The sequence below is a fragment of the Epargyreus clarus genome, unplaced genomic scaffold (genome assembly GCF_041222505.1).
Source record: "Epargyreus clarus isolate Ecla_fem2 unplaced genomic scaffold, WU_Ecla_fem_2.2 ptg000017l, whole genome shotgun sequence".
In the NCBI taxonomy this organism is placed as follows: domain Eukaryota; kingdom Metazoa; phylum Arthropoda; class Insecta; order Lepidoptera; family Hesperiidae; genus Epargyreus; species Epargyreus clarus.
The window spans coordinates 1,639,988-1,659,871 of NW_027332225.1; the positions used below are offsets into that span (position 1 = coordinate 1,639,988).

Sequence of the window (19,884 nt, forward strand, 5' to 3'; positions counted from 1 at the left end):
ACAGAACACCTATACTCGTCCAACCACAAATGGTTCTACCACCTTCAATACTCTGCTTGCGACCATGAGTCCATGACGGCTGCTTCAACCGCACAAAATTGGTTTTATCTAACTAAACAAATCTGCTGTTCGGTACCTGGCGACGGCAAGAAAAGTATTCTTAGAAGAAATATTATATACCTACTACATTTATTTTATTACTATGTAATTTATTTTTGTAATGTTTTTAAGGAATATAATTAAAAAAAGGCGGCAACCCTAGTTTTCACACCAATAAGTAGATTTAGATATTTGACGAGTACAGACGAATAGACACGAGTATGTAAATAAAATATTAATGAAATGCTCGTCTTTTCTCCGCGGGATGTATCATTCAAATGATTACGTTTCTGTAATCGTGCGCAGTGCTTATACACTGAACATTGAATATTATTCATTTTATTGCTCAATGATGCATAGTAATATTTTAAAAATTCCTGTACTAACACTAAGGCGAGCGTCTCCTGCAAATCATAGTAATTTTTCCACGTAAATACCAAGTATTACTTGCAATCGGATTATTACCTACAAGGTATCGAGTGAGATAACAATCAGAATATTATTTTTCCATCTAAAAATATTGTTCTATGGTATCTGTAATTTATTTACTACCATTTCTAAAAACTAATATAATTTCTGAACGAATGAAAACCTACCGTATTATATATAGACAAAATTTGAGAATATGCGACTAATTACAAAACATGCATCTAGATTGATGCGCAATATATGTTGTTGACGAAGATACAAATATATATACCATCTCAAATTGGTATCGTAATAATCAATCGATATCTGTTGATTCTGTTGTGGGCTGTGGCGATAACGCAACGCGAGTTTATGTTGTATTGCAGATGTCGGAGTGTTATTATGTACTGAATACGCAAGAAAAAGTGTTTATTGACAAGAAAAATAGCTGGTTAAACAAATAATTTATAGTTACAGAGTATAGGTTTAGAAAACGAAAATTAAGATACGTGTTATCGATCGCTTTTGTTTATAACGCTTGATTGCACGCAGTCGCCTGTCGCAGTCTCAATCAATATTAGTGCTTGACGTGTGAACTGAGCTAGACGTGATAAACCTAGGACATGTGGAAATAAATTTCCTTTTTTGATAAAAATGCATCGTGGTCTTCTATTAACGTTTTTGGCTATATCGTCCGTCGCTGGTATAGACATTGTAAGTATTTTCTATTTTTCATAATCCATATTTTGCAAAATCAGTACATTTTTTTTTATTTCAATATGAAAGTAGTTCCTACTTATTCAGAACAGAAAACTGTTCATTCGATTAGAATAATTTTACCTATTGTCCTTTTAATTTTATTGTCAAATATTAAGTGATTGTGGTGCGATTTTTTTTCTACTATTCATGCATAAATTCATGACTTTGCACATCTCTAAAATAATTTTCATCCTATGAAGATTGAATTACCTATATAACTTAAGATAGGAAGCAAATATATATAAACTGTTCTATTTTAAACTACCCAGGATTGCTACCATTACATAGACTACGCCCACTTTACTATTTCTGTAGAGAAAATGAAATTTCTTTGTTCAGAATACTTTTTCTAATTGTTATTTAGTGAAATTACTATTATAAACCAGGAACAAGTTACCTTATAAATTATATAAAACACTAACATATGGATAGTAATGTAATAATAATTAATATAAGTATTTATTCAATATCATCTATCCATCAATAAATGGATCATTGTTACTGATTCTTTCGTGTAGGGAAATAGCTTAAGCATAGCTCTCTTCATAGCTTCGCGGAGTGACTTTGAGTCTGTTCACATTTCAAATTCAGGTTCTTAGGTGTAATGGATAAGAAGATGTTATCCAATTACCTGAACACTGCTTTTTATTAAAAAAAAATAGTAAATGTAGCCAAAATGCTGTCTTATGGTCAAACTTTTGTCTGGTTTGAAAGGTAGTATAGTTATACTACCTTTCAAACCAGACAAAAGTTTAACCTTGGCTAGTTAGCCACGACCACTGCCACACCTATTTCTAATGTGAATTAGTTTCTCTCCGTGGAAGGGTGTTAACAGCATACTAAGCAACCATCTTATTTCTACCAATATAAGATATTATGGTCGCCTAGTAATGTTTTTTTTTTCTTTTTATTATATAATAGGAGTAGCAGATGAGCATGCAGTCCACCTGATGGTAAGCGGCTACTGCTGCCCGTGGACATCTGTAATTTACCTCAGCTGGATTATATATTTCTACCCGAGGTCGGTCACAGATGCGCCGCTACCCTAAGAGGACTAAGATGGGATACCTAGGAAAAGTATGTCTCCCTTAGCAAACCCTTAGAACATAGCAGTGCTTGACACTAATTTTAGTAGGCAGAAATAGGTGCCGTCACAGTTTCTACCACCTTCAAATGTCTTGTTATTTGTGATAAATATGGAAAGGTGGCAGAACCCACCGGTTCTTCACCGCCACACCTACTTCTGCCTATTAACAGCAGTGTTAAGCCCTATTATGTTTGGGTTTGAAAGGTGTGGTAACAGAGACCTACTTTTCCAAGGCATTGTAACATATTCCTCAGGGGTAGCGGTGCATCTATGGTTTTAATGTAGGAATCTGGTCCTGACGAGGGTTGATTGCAGATATCCATGGCTGCAATAGCTTCTTAACATATAAAAAAATCTATGATGACCTTAAGGTAGAATAACCACCATTTATATGGAGTTAATTATACATGTCCATGGGAGGCAGTGACCACTGACCTGATAAGGTGGACTGTATCTTCATATACCACTTTTATATCATAAAAGAATTCCTTTAGATCTCTACAAAGTGTTTGGGAGAGCCCAAACACACTTTTGGTACCTAATTTTCCACTTCCTCAGAACTTTAAGAGGGAAAAGCAGCAAAAATCCACAATACAGGTCTTCATCCATCCTTATAAATTTATTTTTCAGATACCAGCGTTGAATCCGGGATGTAATGAATGTCTTAGTAATGAAAATGTACTGGTATACACAAAGGTGCCCCAAAGTGACACCAAATATGATTTACATCAAATTTGGGACTTCACGGGATCAAACCCAACAGTCATATATATCATTACTAACCAGAACTCCACACTGGAAATTGAATGGGATCATAGAATCCCAATCAGCATAAATACTTCAACACCCGCCATATACAATTTCGCTATAAGCATTACCAATGTAAGTAGAAAAATGAAAATTTATTCATAAATAAAAAATGGATTGGAGTGTCAGTTTTTCCACAATTACATTAGACAACAGTTATCTTAAAAGCAAAATGATACATTTTAATATCTTAATATAATTGTGCTATAGTATTGCAAATCCATAGTTATTCTGTTTGTAAAGTAACAAAATTCTACTTGTTTTGTCAGGTAATTAAATTTGTCTGTATGTCTAGTTCATATTGTACCTAGAGTCTATGAGGAAAATATATTGAAAATTGATTTCTGTTAATGAATGAAATCACAAAAGAAAGTATACTTGTTTATATAACTTTTTTATATTATTTCATTGAGGAAAACCAGATGTCTTATGTCAAATAAGTATTAATATGATAAAATGATGTTATTTAAGTAATTATAATGTAGAGTATGAGACAGTCTGCCATATATGGAATGTTATCTGCTGTATGGAAAAAATAACATAAACACTTCTTTTATTATAAACATATAACTTTATGAATTCCAAAAACTGATAGGAAAATTATTGAAGTTCATATAAAAAAGAAAAAATACATTTATTCTATTGCAGTTACATTATTTCTCATGAATCCAGAATCAATTTAAATCAACTAATATTCATTATTATTATTGCAGTTAACATATGGACATGATTGAAGTAATCTAATATAGAAATTAGTATTTAAATATGAATCATGTATAAGTTAATCTATAATACTTTGCTGGACTGGTTATGATTCAATGAATAATGTGTATATACCTACAATCTGTTCCATTAAATGTCATATAACCACACATACCAATTAAACCAATTTGTGGGATTGTCATAGGCTATGATTTTAAACTGTCATGTTTTATGTTTTATAATAAGTCTCTATGAATATACCTTGTTCATTCTGATTACAAGATATTGGTTCTATCAAAGTATAATTTGTTTCAGTTATTTGAATATGATGACTGTAATGACACGGTGTTCTTCAACTACAAACAGCCATACCGAAACGTTTCTCTCACTCATGTAACATGGGTGCTACAAGAAAGCGTAATGACTGATATTCAGGCAAGCGTCGTGGTTCATGGATCTTTACATGGTGAAAAAAATGGAACCAATGGAACCGTGGAAATAAATGTAAGTCCATTACTCGTAAAGATTTTGTATGGCTGTAATGTCATCTTGTTCTTCTTATTTTTCTAAAAAAATTGTTTGATCATGGGGATTCACAAATATATAATTATTATTATGTGGTGTGTCGGATACCCCTAAACGGTTTGCTTTTACACTTTACAGTGGCATCCTTAATATAATCATGCATTATGATATTTATGATTTTGGATCAAAAATTTCAGCTCAATCAGATTCCGGAAAATGGGTCTCATTTACCGATTTATATACAAATTAATAAAGCAAGTTAAATATAAGTTTGTAGTAAACAGAATATATTCTACCTCATAACTATTCACAATATAATTGAAGCTACGCATCAGTTTTATATAATTAGGTCAAATGTGAATGTTGTTATATACTGTACCAAGTTTATCTAGTGCTTGCAACGTAAATATTATCAAAACAAGAGTATCCACGCAAGCATATTGTATTGTAAATAACACTTCTTGCTACAGAATTGATTATGCATAGAAATATACTTAGAATTAAGTGAAATTTATATTTTGTTGTATTAAGCGATTATTACCAAATTTTATTTGTGTCTATGTATAAATCTAAATAAGTTTAGAAATAAATATATAAAAGATGCAATGAATTTGGCAAAAACTCAATGATTTGATTGAGGAATTCCAAACAGAATAGAACAATTAAAATTTGAGACCATCATCCACTACACTGGCCAAGTGCATATCAACATGTTTAAAATATTCTTTCACTCTCAGGTATACATATATACATTTCCTCGAGATGCTTTTGTTTACAGTTAAAGCATATGATATTCTAATATGAATAAACAATAAACTTTACTATTGTACATATGTGAATAAGGCATAAAGGGCCATCTGTGGTCTGTGTGCCATTTCTAATGATTTATTCTTCTTCTTTGATTTCTCTACCAAACTTGCATACGCCCGGGTGTTATGAACTCGGGTCGTGACATAATTTTTATTCACGAGAATAGTGAGTCACTCAAGGCAGCTGCGTTTAAGATAAACAATTTGTCATATTGATTACTACAGGATGATAATTATGTTGTCAATTATTGTTGAAAGGTGAAAGTTTTATTTTATTTACACTTGTAATCTTATCGTGGCCTTGTATAACAATAATTGTTGAAGTTCCTTTAAATATAAATCAATTTATTTAGTTATGTACAAAGTAATTGTGTAGGCAGAGCTATGATATATAGGTAATTACTGTAATTAAATAAGTCATGAAATTAAGGAATTACTTTTGGACAAATCTTACATGTCTTTGGTAATGGGCATAGTTCAGGGGGAAGGGGATACAAAACTGGTTTAACATCATCTTGTCTGTATGTACGTTGGCTAAAAAGGTCCTACTATTCAGTATGCTTTGTTTGTTACTCTTTATATGTCTGTGTCCCATTTAAAGAGAGAAGGTCCGAGGTTTGAAAATAGAAATATGAAACGAAAAGCAAACAAACAAACATATTCTCACCTACTACAAGTGTCCTTACAACAATCATTACAATAACACTACACATCAACAGTTCCAACTGATGTCTTCCGAAACCCGCTGGGAGGAGCTTCCCCGCTTATTCCTGTCGCCGCGGTCCACTCTCGTCGACGTTGGCCTGGTGGGGCTCACGCCCTTCTGCGAGTACGAGGCGGCGAGGTACGCGGTCCGCTACGTGGTGATCAGCCAGGACTGCACCACTGGGAAACTCGAATATATGGTGCACAAGACAATTGATGATGAATACACGCCTGGAGTGTTCGAGGTATGTTTATAAGTAGCAATCATCATCATCAGCTCCTTACTGCCCCACGGCTGGGCACGGGTCTCTTCTCATAATGAGAAGGATATAAGTAGTTAAGGAACGTGTTATCCACCTGATAGTAGAAGTTCACTGCCGTCAATGTCTCCGTATACCTCGCCAGTGTGTCATAAACATACTCTGTAATCAAATAAGAGTGGCATTCTGTCATAAAGAGTACCGGATAAAGAGTAAGCGATTATAAAATTTCATATAGAACAAATCTTACCTATATAAACATTTGTATATAAACATTTTTCAATTCTATTGAAAATGTAGAAACCAGTATGTTTCGAGTCAGGCGGCGGCCACACCTATTTCTGCCTTTTTTTTTTTTTTTTTTTGACGAGGGGGAAACCTTCATAAGGTACCCGACGCCATGGGAGTGACGCCGGGTTATGTGGGATTTTTACCACACTAAAACCCCCCAGGTGGCCGTCCTCAGCGTTTGGTGGAGAACTCCGGGATCTCCAACGGAACACAACCGGAGTCCTCCTAACGCGATGCCCTTTTATCGGGCTCTGCCGTGGGGGGAGCAATTTACGCTCCTCTCATATCCCCTGGTGATTACAGCGATATGCGACCACACAAACCGCTGTCCTTCCCGGGGTCGCTTGCTGGACGGTTTGAGCTCCCACTCTTGCCGCCCGCAACCCCGGAAGCCCTTTTTAGTCGCCTCTTACGACAGGCAAGGGTTACCGTAGCCCTATTCTGGTCCCGGTACTACAGGGACAACACCTATTTCTGCCTAGTAACATCAATGTTCAGAGTTACTGAGTTCTGGTTTGAACGATGTGGTAAGGGAGACATATTTATTCCAGCATAGTCCTCGAAGGTAGCGGCGTGTCTCTAGGCGATCTGTAGTAGGAATTTAATCTTATATGGGGTTGATTACAGAAGTCCATGGGCGGCAGTAGCCACTTATCATCCAAATTGCATGCTCGTCTGCTACTCCTATGTTGTTAAAAAAAAAACCTCCAAGAATTTACAACTGATGGCTGGATATCTAACACTCATAAACTTAACTGTACGTGTTTTCAGATGATCGACTTACTGACACCGTCGAGCAATTGGAATGCTTCCGGCGGGTACCTGCAGTACCGGCCCGTGGCCTACACCGCCCGCCAGCGCTCCGTGGGCAGCTCCGTGCAGGCCTCCATGCACACTATCAACAAGTGAGGCCTCCTACCCTTATTGTTATTTTCAAATTTCAGAAAGTTTTCGAAATTTTCAGAAATTCTTATTGCAGAATCTCCCATTAAAAATATTTATGTTTGAATAGCTTAAATAAAATGCTATTTTTCAAAGTAATGCATTATCGACGAGGCCGTAATGGTTCGTATAATATCGCAGTAGCGGAATTATCAATAAACAATCTAGATTTTTAGGGGTGGCAATTTGGGACTATTGTGCACACTTGTCTTTGAGAAACAAATTTTAAAGACTATTTAATTTAAATCATGATCATGATGACCTATTTTCGCGGAATACATTAATAGAATAGCAGGCAGTAAATGTGTAAATCCGCCATTGCTGTTATGTATGTACTGATATTAATTATAATGCCTATTATATAAAATTTTAACGTGAAATGATCGCGATCACATGTCATTGACCCTGTCGCCTATGTGTAACGATTTAAATGTTCATCCTGTCTTCAAATTTTCTTCTTCACACCCAGGGCATCAATCCCGTCGGGCAGTCTGGCGAAGCGTTACTTCGGCAGCTTCGAGCCTGGCACGCTGCTGGTGCAGGAGGCGGTGGCCAGCTTCGGCGACCGCGGCGACGGCTACTACCGGCAGACCAACTACACGGCCTGGTGAGAAACTAATATCTAAATTATAATAATCATAAACATAATCTGAAAAATTATTAATTAATTTATAATTTATAGAAATGAGACTGTGCTGTTATCATTTTGAATACGTAACGAATGGAATCGTAAAAATGTTTTAATATATATTTTTTATAATATAGGAGTAGCAGACGAGCATGCAGTCCACCTGATGGTAAGTGGCTGCTGCCGCCCATGGACATCTGTAATCAACCCCAAATAGGATTAGCTATTCCTAGCTGAGGTCGGCTACAGATGCGCCGCTACCCCTGAGGACTAAGCTGGAACAGTATGCTTCGCTTTCCACCAGACCTTAATAATTAAAATTCGGATAATTCAGCAGACTTCAATTAACTAACCATTTGAAACGTATTTTCTTGATTTTCTTTTGTCAGGACATTTCAAACACCTAATTATGGATCCGACTATAGTTACTCGTTGTACCAGGACCCTGACGATGGGCTACGGCTTGCCGGAGACCGAGAGAACGTCGTCGTTCCTGACCGGGGCGCTGGTGGTGGGGCTGGTGGTGCCGTCCGCGGTGCTGGTGGGGATGACCTTCGTCTCCGTGTGGCTGGTGAGCCGCGCGCGCCGCAACTGACCCGCGACCCCGCCTGCGCCCGGCCTGCGCTGCAACCTGCAGCTGCAGTATGGTAAGGGCTTCCCGACCACTGCGGGGGAGGTCGCGGAGAGCGCCACTGGCGGCTGGGCACGGCGAATGCTGCGGAGGGGGATTGGGGGCGGTCGCATGGCGCAGTGTTGCTCACAGTCTGTAGACTAAGCGCACTGCTGCACGATACTTGTGGGAAATGTGGGTTACTGTATGGTCCGCGTAAAACTGCTAGACCGCTCTGAATATAGAAATGAATCTCGTCGCCATAGCAAAATGTATGACTACACCTGTTTGCAACGACTTCAGAGCGGACTAGCAATTTGGCGATAACTATACACTTGGTAGCCTGGGGCTCAGGTGCTGGCGTTTCACATTGAATTATTATTTTACTTGCCACTAAATATTGCACATTGCATTATTGACATTTAATCACTGTTTTATTTTTATCTGTCTTGGCATGCATACGCTATGCGCATGCGCACGCGGATTGCAAAACACTGCAACAAATTAATTTACGTATGCGTGACCCTTAGACACATACTATAAATATGTTACGTACTGATAAAAATCTAAGTTTGCCTAGTGAAAGTAATCAATGAGTTTTCTCGCTTATTGCCATAAATTTCATACCAAGAATTATTTCAGGTAACAGGCGCGGCACCATCATAGAGGAAGAAATTCAAAACATGATTGATATGACCTTAAGTTACGAAACCGTCAGCCCGCGCTCCGGCCGTCGTCTGCGCTACGTGTGCCAGCCGCTGCGGGAGCTGCATCAGGCCCTCATGGAGACCGCCAATCTAAGCCAACCCGCCTCGGACCTAAGCCACCCCGCCTCGGTCCTCAGTCACCCTGCCTCGGATGCCAGTCACCCCGCCTCGGATGCCAGTCACCCCGCCACGGAAGCCAGCCACCCCGCCTCGGACCTCAGCCAACCTGCCGCGGACTTAAGCCACCCCGCCTCGGGCCTCAGCCAACCCGCCGCGGACCTAAGCCACCCCGCCTCGGAACACAGCCAACCCGCCGCGGACCTAACCCACCCCGCCTCGGAACACAGCCAACCCGCCGCGGACCTAAGCCACCCCGCCTCGGACCACAGCCCCTCCGAGATTACCTACACACCTTCCGCTCCGGACCTTCGTCACCTTTTCAAACCCATATCCCCTGCCCCAAGCCCTGGCTCTACGCCCTCCGCCCCGGAGCTCGTTCGTCTACTTCCGCAGCCGAGTGTGGAGCTCTCTGACCTGGCGCCCTCCGAGCATGCCCTCACTGAGACCGAACTGATCACCACGTTTGACGTCATCACCGCGTGGGTTTTGATCGCCGAAGACAACGCGTAAATTACATGTTAGTCATCTTTATTTTATCAAAACTTTTTCCAGCAATTCAACTTTACTAAACTTTAAATTTTATTAGATCAGGATCAGGGATGTTCATAATTATCTTCCAATTATAATCTGTGTCATATTAGGCGACATAATTATTATGCGTATGACTATCAAGTTAAACAATTTGTACTTTTAAGTAACAGTACTTTTATGCAGTCTTTGTGATTGCCGGTCTTAGCACTGTATGACATATTGCATTTCATTTTGACACAAAGAACTTTAATAACATTCTTTTTTATGCAATGTAAAAGCGGATTCACATTGCATATGTATGTGATTATAGTTTTATGACGTTATTTTAATTACGAAAATGTCTGATATCAATCCATATTACAAATGCTATTAACTGTTTTTATACATTGCATTTTTTGTATTAAGTTTTATGACCGACCCAGCCATCATCCCATCCAATGATGTAGTGGACACAATAATTCATATTATCCATATTGCATTTGGATTAACGAAATATATGAATTAACTAAAATACATTCGAATATGTTTAAGTTCTTTCCATATATTTTATGTAAGAATCACCTGTTTCCATGTACTTACATTTTGATTTAAAAAAATTAGATATGATTAAAAAACGAATACGAGTTGTTGCCAAAGTGCGCAATCTGCATGAAATATTGACAAAGATTACAATGGATATTAATATTACACTAATCTCGATGTTTTGATGGTTAAGATTGATGTTAAAAAAAAAAACAAAAAAAAAATGAAAGATGTAAATATAGGTAGGGTAAGAAATATACAAGAAAATTTTAAAAAGAATGAGGGACTGATAAGATATAGACTACGGGAATGTATCGAATTATAAAGAATGTATAAGTAAGAATACAGTTGCTGTATGAAAAGTTAAAACCGTATGTGATGTAGGTTTATATAGAGGCTGTATCGTTGGGCTGAAAAGCATTTTTGGCTGGATTTGGGAATTTATGGAACTACTAATACATACTACTACTATCTAGGACATTTCATTAGAAAAACATTTATGTTATTTGACAATATAGGTGTAGCTTTAAAAGTGAAAATCTTTATGTGAATTATAATCTTTATGTGAATAATAAAAAATATTTAACTAATATAGATTCATGTAACAGATTTTATCAATGTTATCATTATAGTTCTACGTAATAGACAAGTATTATGTGTGTAACAGTCGTAGGTATATTGATATTGTGTATCGAAACTATATCTTACATTTAAATGTAATTTCCTGCAAAATGTAATTGATTTGATGAATCTTAGCCCCCATTTGATCACTTCATATAATACTACTATGCATGTCATCGGATCATATTTTTAAAAGCCACTAAATTATGAGAATTCATTTTATGAAACATTTTAAGATATATTTTTTATATTCGTTTTGGTCCAAAGTCTAACTTTTAAACGTTTTTAAACAATCTGCAGGCAACATTCTTATCCTCAATTTGATTTAAAAAGCAACCCAAAACAGTTTATTAGTAAATATTTCTTTTAATTTATCAGTTTTAGTCACTTTAGCATGCGTCCGCAAACCCATGTTAAATAACTTTACCGGCCCATTATTTTGTCTATGAGCTAGAATACCAATTATAATTTTAATTTATATAAAAAAATATATTATTAAAGTATGCCTGTCCCTATGCCTGTTGATTGCAGATGTTTATATTTTTTATAAAAAATTGTCCATATCACTCGTTGTATCTTACACTATATTTTATTAGCTATTTTTTCAAGAATCTTGGTGCTAAGCTTTATTATCTTTTGTTGCGTGCATATTTATTTATAAAAATATTTTTTATGGAATGGAACACCTTGAGCTTACAATTTGTTTCAATCGTCTCGTACCTTGAGAACATCTTATTTTGAGATACCATAAAACACAAGACTCAGAACTCAGAAAATCTGTGTAGAATATTAAAGAATGTAGATGATGAAAGTAACTTTTAAATTTTATGCAATCAAATTTGGCGACATTGAGAAAGGATTATTTTGTCACTTCACTTTCTTAACATTTTTCCATATGTAAAAAACCTTGCTCAAAATGTAGGTAATAAAATTGCAACAATTTTAGTATTTTCTGAACTGTTTTATGTACTCTTACGATGACTATGGTCTAGCATAATATTGTTTATCGGACCTTAGATAAGCGGAATAGTGATCTGTGACTATCGTGGAATTTTCCTAACAATTTTACTTAGAACTCCGTGAAGATGTAATAGGCGTTTCTCGAAATTTTTCTTACAATCCTTGTGCTTTTGAATGTTAATGGTATTTCATGTCGGTGTTAACAAAATTGTTTCTGTATGTACTACCTATGTATGTCTTCAATGTGCTTACAAGTATGCACGTAGACGTGACTTCGATTTGTTTAATAGGAAATGTTTATGTATAGTTTTAAATTTTTCTTATAACCAATGGTACTTTCATAGAAGCGATTCCTACGTAATATACCTATAAGTACTTATTTTAATTTTACTTTGTAATGGTGTTAAGTATGAATTTCGGGTGTACGTTAAGCCAAATACGTTGTAAAGTTATATATTGGTTATATTGTAATGGAGTTGCTCATTATACCGTCACCATAGTGTGAACGTGACTTTTATAACTTATCGGTAAAAGATTATTGCTGCAACAGCAATTTCTATGAAGGTTCTTGATACCTGTATATGTATTTTTTTGGTAACAATTTGCCCTATAACTTAATAGCTGTCAATATTTCCTGGAAATCCCATCTAAATTGATTTAATAATTTTAATATTAATCCACACAGACAGGCTGACAAATTGAAAATACGTGCTTCTATATGTATAATTATTATTTGAAGGAGTTCTAAAACTAGTGTTGTGTTATCACAAACTCAGTTTGATATTATAAAACTTCTATAAGACAGTTCCGTCTGCGACCATCCTTTGCGTTCGTAACACGGTCATATTATTTATTGCACGGTGTAATGAACAAACCTTAATTTAATTTTATTGATTACTTTTAATTCTATTCATGTTTGTAATATAAGTTGAACTGTATATTTGCATCAGTTATAAGTTCGAACCATGTTTTAGAAATGTATTTTTTTGATGTGATATTAATTAGATAAATCGTATTTTATCCTCTTTGTAGACGTATAGCTTGCACTGGACAAATTATTATTATATATACAACGTGGATATTTGTGACGGCCTGTGCCAGTGCGGAAAATATATTGATGGTATTAAATAAAGATATTGAAAAAAAATCTCGTTTTACTATTGAAATACTCCCGCCTCAAGCTTTACCTTACGTTCCCCGCGCGGTTTTACAGCGAAGAATTTCGAAGACCTCTTATTTTCAAATTCTGTCTTACAAGCTACAGCCCCAGTTCAAGAAATAGGCATAACCATAGATATACTACTATAACGTCTTTATTAGTAGTACATATATCTATGGGCATAACCCTCCTGTCGCAACTATACTGCTATAAATGTACTATGATAAACATGAATGAACTATAAAACTTATAATTAATTGCAATTATTTTTAAATCATCGAGAAAACTTTTTATTTCATTATAAAGTACCAGAAGTACATAAATGGAATAATTATAGAAATAACACGCAATTTTTAAAACAAGAAACCGTTATATAATAACAGCCCTTGATAGCCTGCGAAGCACGCGCGAGGTCGACCTCTCCCGGCCAGACACATCAATTAAACAATAACCATTATACTCATGTTTCCGATAACACGGCGAAAATGATACTCCTTTGTTGATAACCATGTATATAAATAAGTAATTTATCAGTAATATTTATGTCGTCAATTTAGCAAGAGTTACGGAACTGACAAACTTTCATATAGCATAGAAAGTACAATACTTTGCACATACACACATACTATGGTACAGTGATATGACTTCCAAAAATCGACTAGAAAGCATTGATAATTTAAATAAGATGGTCTTTAAATGTAAAACATTTTTATAAAGTGCCTGGCATACGTCCAGTTCACTATTTTGAAATCTAATTTCGGCAGGCACTGATAAAACATGCGTCAATTGATAGCTATTCAATTGATAGATAGATATGATTACAATCACAAAGTAATTTACGTAATTCTGAAGAATCGACTGGAATATTAAATAGGTAATAGCCCTGAAATAAACTGTATTAAGTAAATAAACGACGATATTAAAACAACAATATCCATCTAAAATCTGTAATTTTCGATAACGAGTTTAAAGCCGATCTTTATAAGTAGTCAATAAATTTCCATTGATTTTGAGATCAATCCTCCGTCTGCATAATTATCAAGTGAGACAGTCGAGGATGGCGCGGCGGTCGAACTTGAAGTTGGCCCACGACGGCGCCACGAAGTTTAGGAACGAATTTACATCCGTTTCCTCACTCGGACTCTCCTCCTTTTGAATAGGAGAGAAGTTGTTGGTCGGAGTGCTTTGAGGAGTGAACAGTTGCCGCTTCGTCAGTTTCTTGTCCTTCCTGTTCCCATTGCTACCATTCGCTTTCGTCGCACTCTGGTTACCGTGACCATTCTTAGTATACTTGTGTCCGGAACTTTCCTGATACTCCTGGATCTCGTTTTGGAGACCCTGCGATATAGTTTTGTTCCCGTTCTTGGCCTTGCACGTCGAAAACTCGATATCACCCATCGACTTGTGTCTCGTTCGCCTGGTGCTGTGGAACACCTTGGGGTTCCGCTCGGCGACCCACCGCCGCATTCGTTTGACGAACGGGAGTACCATGAAGAACGAGTTTGGACTGACGCCCATCTTGAGTTTGGGCGTCATGTCCTTTCTGCTGGAGGGGAGGTCCGCGAGCGCGAACCACTCGCAAGCTTTAATCTCGTAGCGCGTCCGCGGCTGGAACTTGGTGTCTCGCGGGATATGCGAGATGATGTACAGCCTCACGATTTGGTCGTGGATTATCGCCTCGATATATTCGTTTTTGTTTATTAGCTTGCTTATATCGAAGCCAGTTTCTTCGAGCACCTGTAAGAGAAATCATATTTGAAGGTGATAGAACCCTGCGGGTGTGGTTCAGCTGCGGCGGTACCACCGCCACACCTATTTCTGCCTAATAACAGCAGTGTTAAGCGCTGCTGTGTTCCGGTTTGAAGGGTGTGGTAAGGGGGACAGACTTTTCCGAGGAGTTCCAGCTTAGTCAGGGGGCTTAGCTCAGGGGTAGCGGCGCATCTGTGGCCAACCTCAGGTAGCAATCCTATCTGGGGTTGATTACAGATGTCCATGGACGGCAGTAGCCACTTACCATCAGGTGGATTGTATGCTCATCTGCTACACCTATACTATAAAAAAATAAAAAAATATTGTTTGTATAAGTTAAGAATAATAATAGGACGCAAATTTTATTAAAAAGGTAGGAAATCATTAATCTTTTCTAAATGTTTATAAAATTAAAATTAATTTTTCTTTTTGATTTTTAATACACCTTCCAAAAATTTTTCAGACTTTACAACCTTATTATGTGCATTATTTATAGGAAGAGCTTTAAAACCAATTTGCGCTTGAGGGTGGCACATTTAGGGTGCAGAAAAATTTAAATAAAAGGATATTTATTTTCATCAATAAATTGCAACAAACTCTTTACCACTTACCTCTCTGACAGCACATTTCCATGGCTCCTCATCTTCATTCACCTTCCCTTTGGGGAATCCCCATGACGACTTTGCCCAATATGATTGTACAAGCAACACATGGGATAGATCATCATCCAGCAGTATTGCACCATATGTCGGTACAGTCAGTTTGTACTCCCTCCAGTTATCCAACACCTCATCCAAACTGCTCACATGCTCTCGGAGTTGGGGAACATGCTGGAATGTATATAAATAGTATTTTCGTCAATGTGACTAAAAGAAATCCTATCAGAATCCAATTGTACTGTATTGTTGTTATGAAAGAAACTTAAATTGTCTCATTTATTTCGTTTTCCTACACACATTGAATCTTGAAAACAGCAGAGCTACACTACTATTAGGTCATCAGGCACAGGTATGTACTTGCTGCATTGAAAGATTTATATTGGTCACTTTTTCTGTGCGATGGTGAGGATTTAAATAATAAGTAGAAGTCTCATAACCAAAAGGCTGTAATATTAAATTAATCCGTACCATGGATAATATTAATTTATGCATTATTACAAGTTAAGAAGACTGTTAATAAGAGGGTAGAAAGGAATGGCCAACAAGAAAAATATTATTTATTTTTATTTTATTTCATTCTAAAGCTTTGTTATACCTGAAATATATGTGCTGCAAACTCCCTAATACCACATGGATTCAGTGGAGTCTTGGTGGTCTCGTCATTACAATAATAGTCGAGGTAGAACCAGTGTGCCAGCTCTATCTGGAAGCATATCCTGACCAGGTTGCCTCGGTCCTCTGGCGGCAAGTTTATTATAAAACGGCTGGAACACAATGTATGAATAATACAACTTTTTGTCAAAAATAGTAATTCAATTTTAATATACTATATTATCATTTTTGGTACTTAAATGTTCTTTTCGTCACTTCCTGAAATTGTGGGAACTCGATATAATAACACCTGGAACTTCGATCAACAATGATCGAAGGCCTGGAAGTATGTTTTTGAAAAAGGAATACAGAATAATCATGAACAGTGAAGTCCCACTTTTTGTCAAACAGTTGCGTCAAACTACTAAACTATCCCAATATATTTTTCTAAACTCTAGTTTGTTTGCCTAAAAGTGTAGTGTCGACGTTTTCTTTCTTTATATCAAAATTTAAGGAAATTTAGTTAAACAAGGACAAAATACAATATTTTCACAAAAGCTTACCTGCATAAGTCATCCAAAATATCTATAGGAATAGAGTGCCTACTCTTATTGCTGTTACCGTTTGTTGAAGACATATTGCTGCTTAACTTATTTATAACTATAATTTGGACTTAACACAAGAAAAACAATCACAAGTTCTGAAAGAAAGTTTAATATTTTTCCAAATTTCTCACAAATAAAAGATTCACAACATGCGTCACAGATAACAATACAAAAAAAAAACAATACATATATTCGTTTTTAATATTTCATGGTACAGCCATGAGCAACAAATACCAGTTTTATATATATTCTTATTTTCAACTTTTTAACTTCATTAAAATTTAAACCTCATTAGAACTATACTTACTAGAACTTGATAATTTAGATTAATTTTTAATTAAAATTTCACACGTTTCTCAGTGCGAACAATAGACTAAATGACTAAAATATATACTCTGTTAGCAGTATAGGTATTCTGTGTACAGGTGCCAACTGTCAAATGTCAAGTTATAAAAATTTGTTGAAAAACAAAACACAGCTGGTACTATACGTTTATATTAATAAAAATGGAAATAACACCGCTCTTTCGAGCCTACGTTAAAACGTTAAAGACGAGAAATAAAACATTCGGCGTCCAGAGTCCGCAACACGATGATAAAAATCGAATATTGCGAACTAAGCCGAAGACTCCATTCATGGCAGCTGCAAAGGATATAACATCACAAATAACTAGATTACGAAACTTTTTATTAGAAAACAGGGAGAGATACCTGAGTTTCTACGACGTTGTGACCGGAGACGAGATGTCGGAGGCGGAGAGAGACCAGATAGACATGGGTGCGCAGAGAATAATCAATACCTGTTCGCACCTTCTCAAGGAGTTCAGGAACGACAACCGGAAGCTGGCGGTGCCGCCACAGGTCAGGGAATACATGGACGTCTCCATGGACATCGTAGACTCGTACTTAAAGGCCGTATGTAAGATCCATAGTGAGCTAAAGGCTTTGAGGGTGAAGCGTGCGCTTGACATGCGTAAAATGTCCCGACTAGAACTAGGGCATTCCAAATCCAAAACCAGCATTCCAAAAGCATTTGTGAATAGTCTCACAGAAGAAGAAGTGGTTGAGACTGAAGAACCAGATACCGCCAAAACAAAAATGGATCTGTCGGAGAATGAAATAGCAATCATGTCAGATGAGGGGGAGCTGAGTGCAGAGGAACTGCAGATGTTCGAGTCAGAGAACATTCAGCTACTGAATGAGCTGAACAGCACCACTGAGGAAGTCAGGCAGATTGAGAGCAAAGTTCTCCATATTGCTGAGTTACAAGAAATATTTACTGAAAAGGTGTGTACTTTAAATTTCGATTTTAAAATTTGGCTTAGGTTTGCCTGCTTCATGGGTGTCCCCTTAAAAAAGATGTTTTCTACAGAACCCTATACTAGGATTCTCTGTGTCGTGGGTGCCATGAACACACAAAGAGGAATATAGGAACACCCACACCTATAACAGATATCCATGTTCATCATTCAAATGTGTCTATGTATCCAGAAATCGAACCCTTTGTGTATTAGATTGCTATGATGTCTGCTAGATAATGTGGGTTGTTAGAAAATAGAGCCATAAAGTAAATATGAAATTAATTAAGATTTAAATATCCAAAAATGACTGAAAACTTGTATATATTTCGACGGTCCCTACGTATAAAGTGACATGTCAAAAATTGCAATTTTTTTTATTGCATATATGGCTTTGGATTGTCCGTACGCTTATGCCTATATAAGATTTTTCTTTAAATATGATGTACTTTACTAGATTTACCATTTGTATAAGAGAACAAGTATAACATTTACAGGAAATAGGTGTCATAAATACGGATATCTATACTTATCGTTTTGTACGATGTCTTAAAAAGCGCGCCACTCGGCATGAACGCGTTCATGTCTAACTTAACATCACATCTAAAAAGCATATTTTCCACTTTAAATAATAAGTAAGAACACAAAAAAAATGTTATTGTTTTTCTAACCTTCAAAAGTAAGATATCAATGTAAAATCTGAGTAAGATGTCAATACCGTTTTCATGTTTCCTACGTATAAAGTTGTATCTCAGACTTGTCTGGCATGCTTTTATTTGCCTTTTCACATAGAAACAGTCATCTGTCAGTTTTTCTGGTAAATATAAAAAAAAAAAAACAATATTTAAAAATACTAGTACAAAACTACAAACTCTCTAAAGCTAGAGTAACATTATAAAAAAAATATTCTTAGAATTGTATAGTGAATTATTTTTAGAGTGGTTTGAACATTAATTACGCTCTCCTGTAAACCTGCGTTTTTGACATGTCGCTTTATACGTAGGGACCGTCGATTTATGTAGGGCGCAAAGGAAGTTTTATCGCTTTTTTATTTTTTCTCTATACATATGGGCTAGTGTTATTTTTATAAAAAAATCTGATGCATTTTTTGCATAGGATAATACTACATCATCTCAATTTAAATATATCACTTTGCATAGTCATTAGTTATATATTGGTATTTTAAATCAAATTATAAATATTATAGCCATAAATATTATTTTCTAATCTTTTTTCAATTAAACTAAAGAAAAAGTCTATTCAAGAATCATAACTTTTTACCTCTATTACATTATACACATTCAATTTCAGGTCCTCCAACAAGAACAAGACGTGGACAGAATAGCCAACACGGTAGTGGGTGTGACAGAGAATGTGAGGGATGCCAACGAGCAGATCAAGCAAGCCATCCAGAGGAATGCCGGCCTCAGAGTCTATGTGTTATTCTTCTTACTTGTCATGTCATTCACACTCTTATTTTTAGACTGGTACAATGATTAAATAGCTTTTTTATTTTGTTTTCTGTTGTTTTTCTTTTCTTTTTATTTAAAGTATAATCAGTGTCAGTTATAGTGTCTATTAATATCAAAATTGTATGTTAAATAAAAGTTCTTGGATGTATGGTTGGTTATTTTGTGCTCCACATGCTAACAACTTATTGTATATAATATATGAACTTATTATATCAATGGTGGGTGTAATATCAAACTTTAATTATGGAGTGAAGAGGTA

At 36.2% G+C, this 19,884-nt stretch overlaps 3 protein-coding genes across 3 annotated transcripts; 2 read left to right on the forward strand and 1 right to left on the reverse strand.

Annotated features, from left to right (window-relative positions):
* Positions 1 to 1,071: 1,071 nt before the first annotated feature.
* On the forward strand, positions 1,072 to 11,069 carry LOC140748907 (glycosylated lysosomal membrane protein A). The gene is made up of 8 exons (XM_073081824.1): positions 1,072 to 1,221; positions 2,984 to 3,235; positions 4,178 to 4,366; positions 5,916 to 6,146; positions 7,224 to 7,357; positions 7,864 to 8,001; positions 8,464 to 8,669; positions 9,275 to 11,069. The coding sequence occupies exons 1-7, from the start codon at positions 1,162 to 1,164 to the stop codon at positions 8,615 to 8,617; spliced, it is 1,158 nt and encodes a 385-aa protein (XP_072937925.1). The 5' UTR covers positions 1,072 to 1,161; the 3' UTR covers positions 8,618 to 8,669; positions 9,275 to 11,069.
* Positions 11,070 to 14,185: 3,116 nt separating this feature from the next.
* DCP2 (decapping mRNA 2) lies at positions 14,186 to 17,043 on the reverse strand. Its single transcript, XM_073081897.1, has 4 exons — positions 16,815 to 17,043; positions 16,256 to 16,424; positions 15,613 to 15,831; positions 14,186 to 14,989 (listed from the first exon to the last, which is right to left on the reverse strand). Exons 1-4 carry the CDS (start codon positions 16,886 to 16,888, stop codon positions 14,291 to 14,293), a joined length of 1,161 nt encoding a protein of 386 aa, XP_072937998.1. The 5' UTR covers positions 16,889 to 17,043; the 3' UTR covers positions 14,186 to 14,290.
* A 229-nt stretch (positions 17,044 to 17,272) lies between these two features.
* Positions 17,273 to 19,672, forward strand: Syx18 (syntaxin 18). The gene is made up of 2 exons (XM_073081898.1): positions 17,273 to 18,142; positions 19,465 to 19,672. Exons 1-2 carry the CDS (start codon positions 17,363 to 17,365, stop codon positions 19,651 to 19,653), a joined length of 969 nt encoding a protein of 322 aa, XP_072937999.1. The 5' UTR covers positions 17,273 to 17,362; the 3' UTR covers positions 19,654 to 19,672.
* Positions 19,673 to 19,884: the final 212 nt, after the last annotated feature.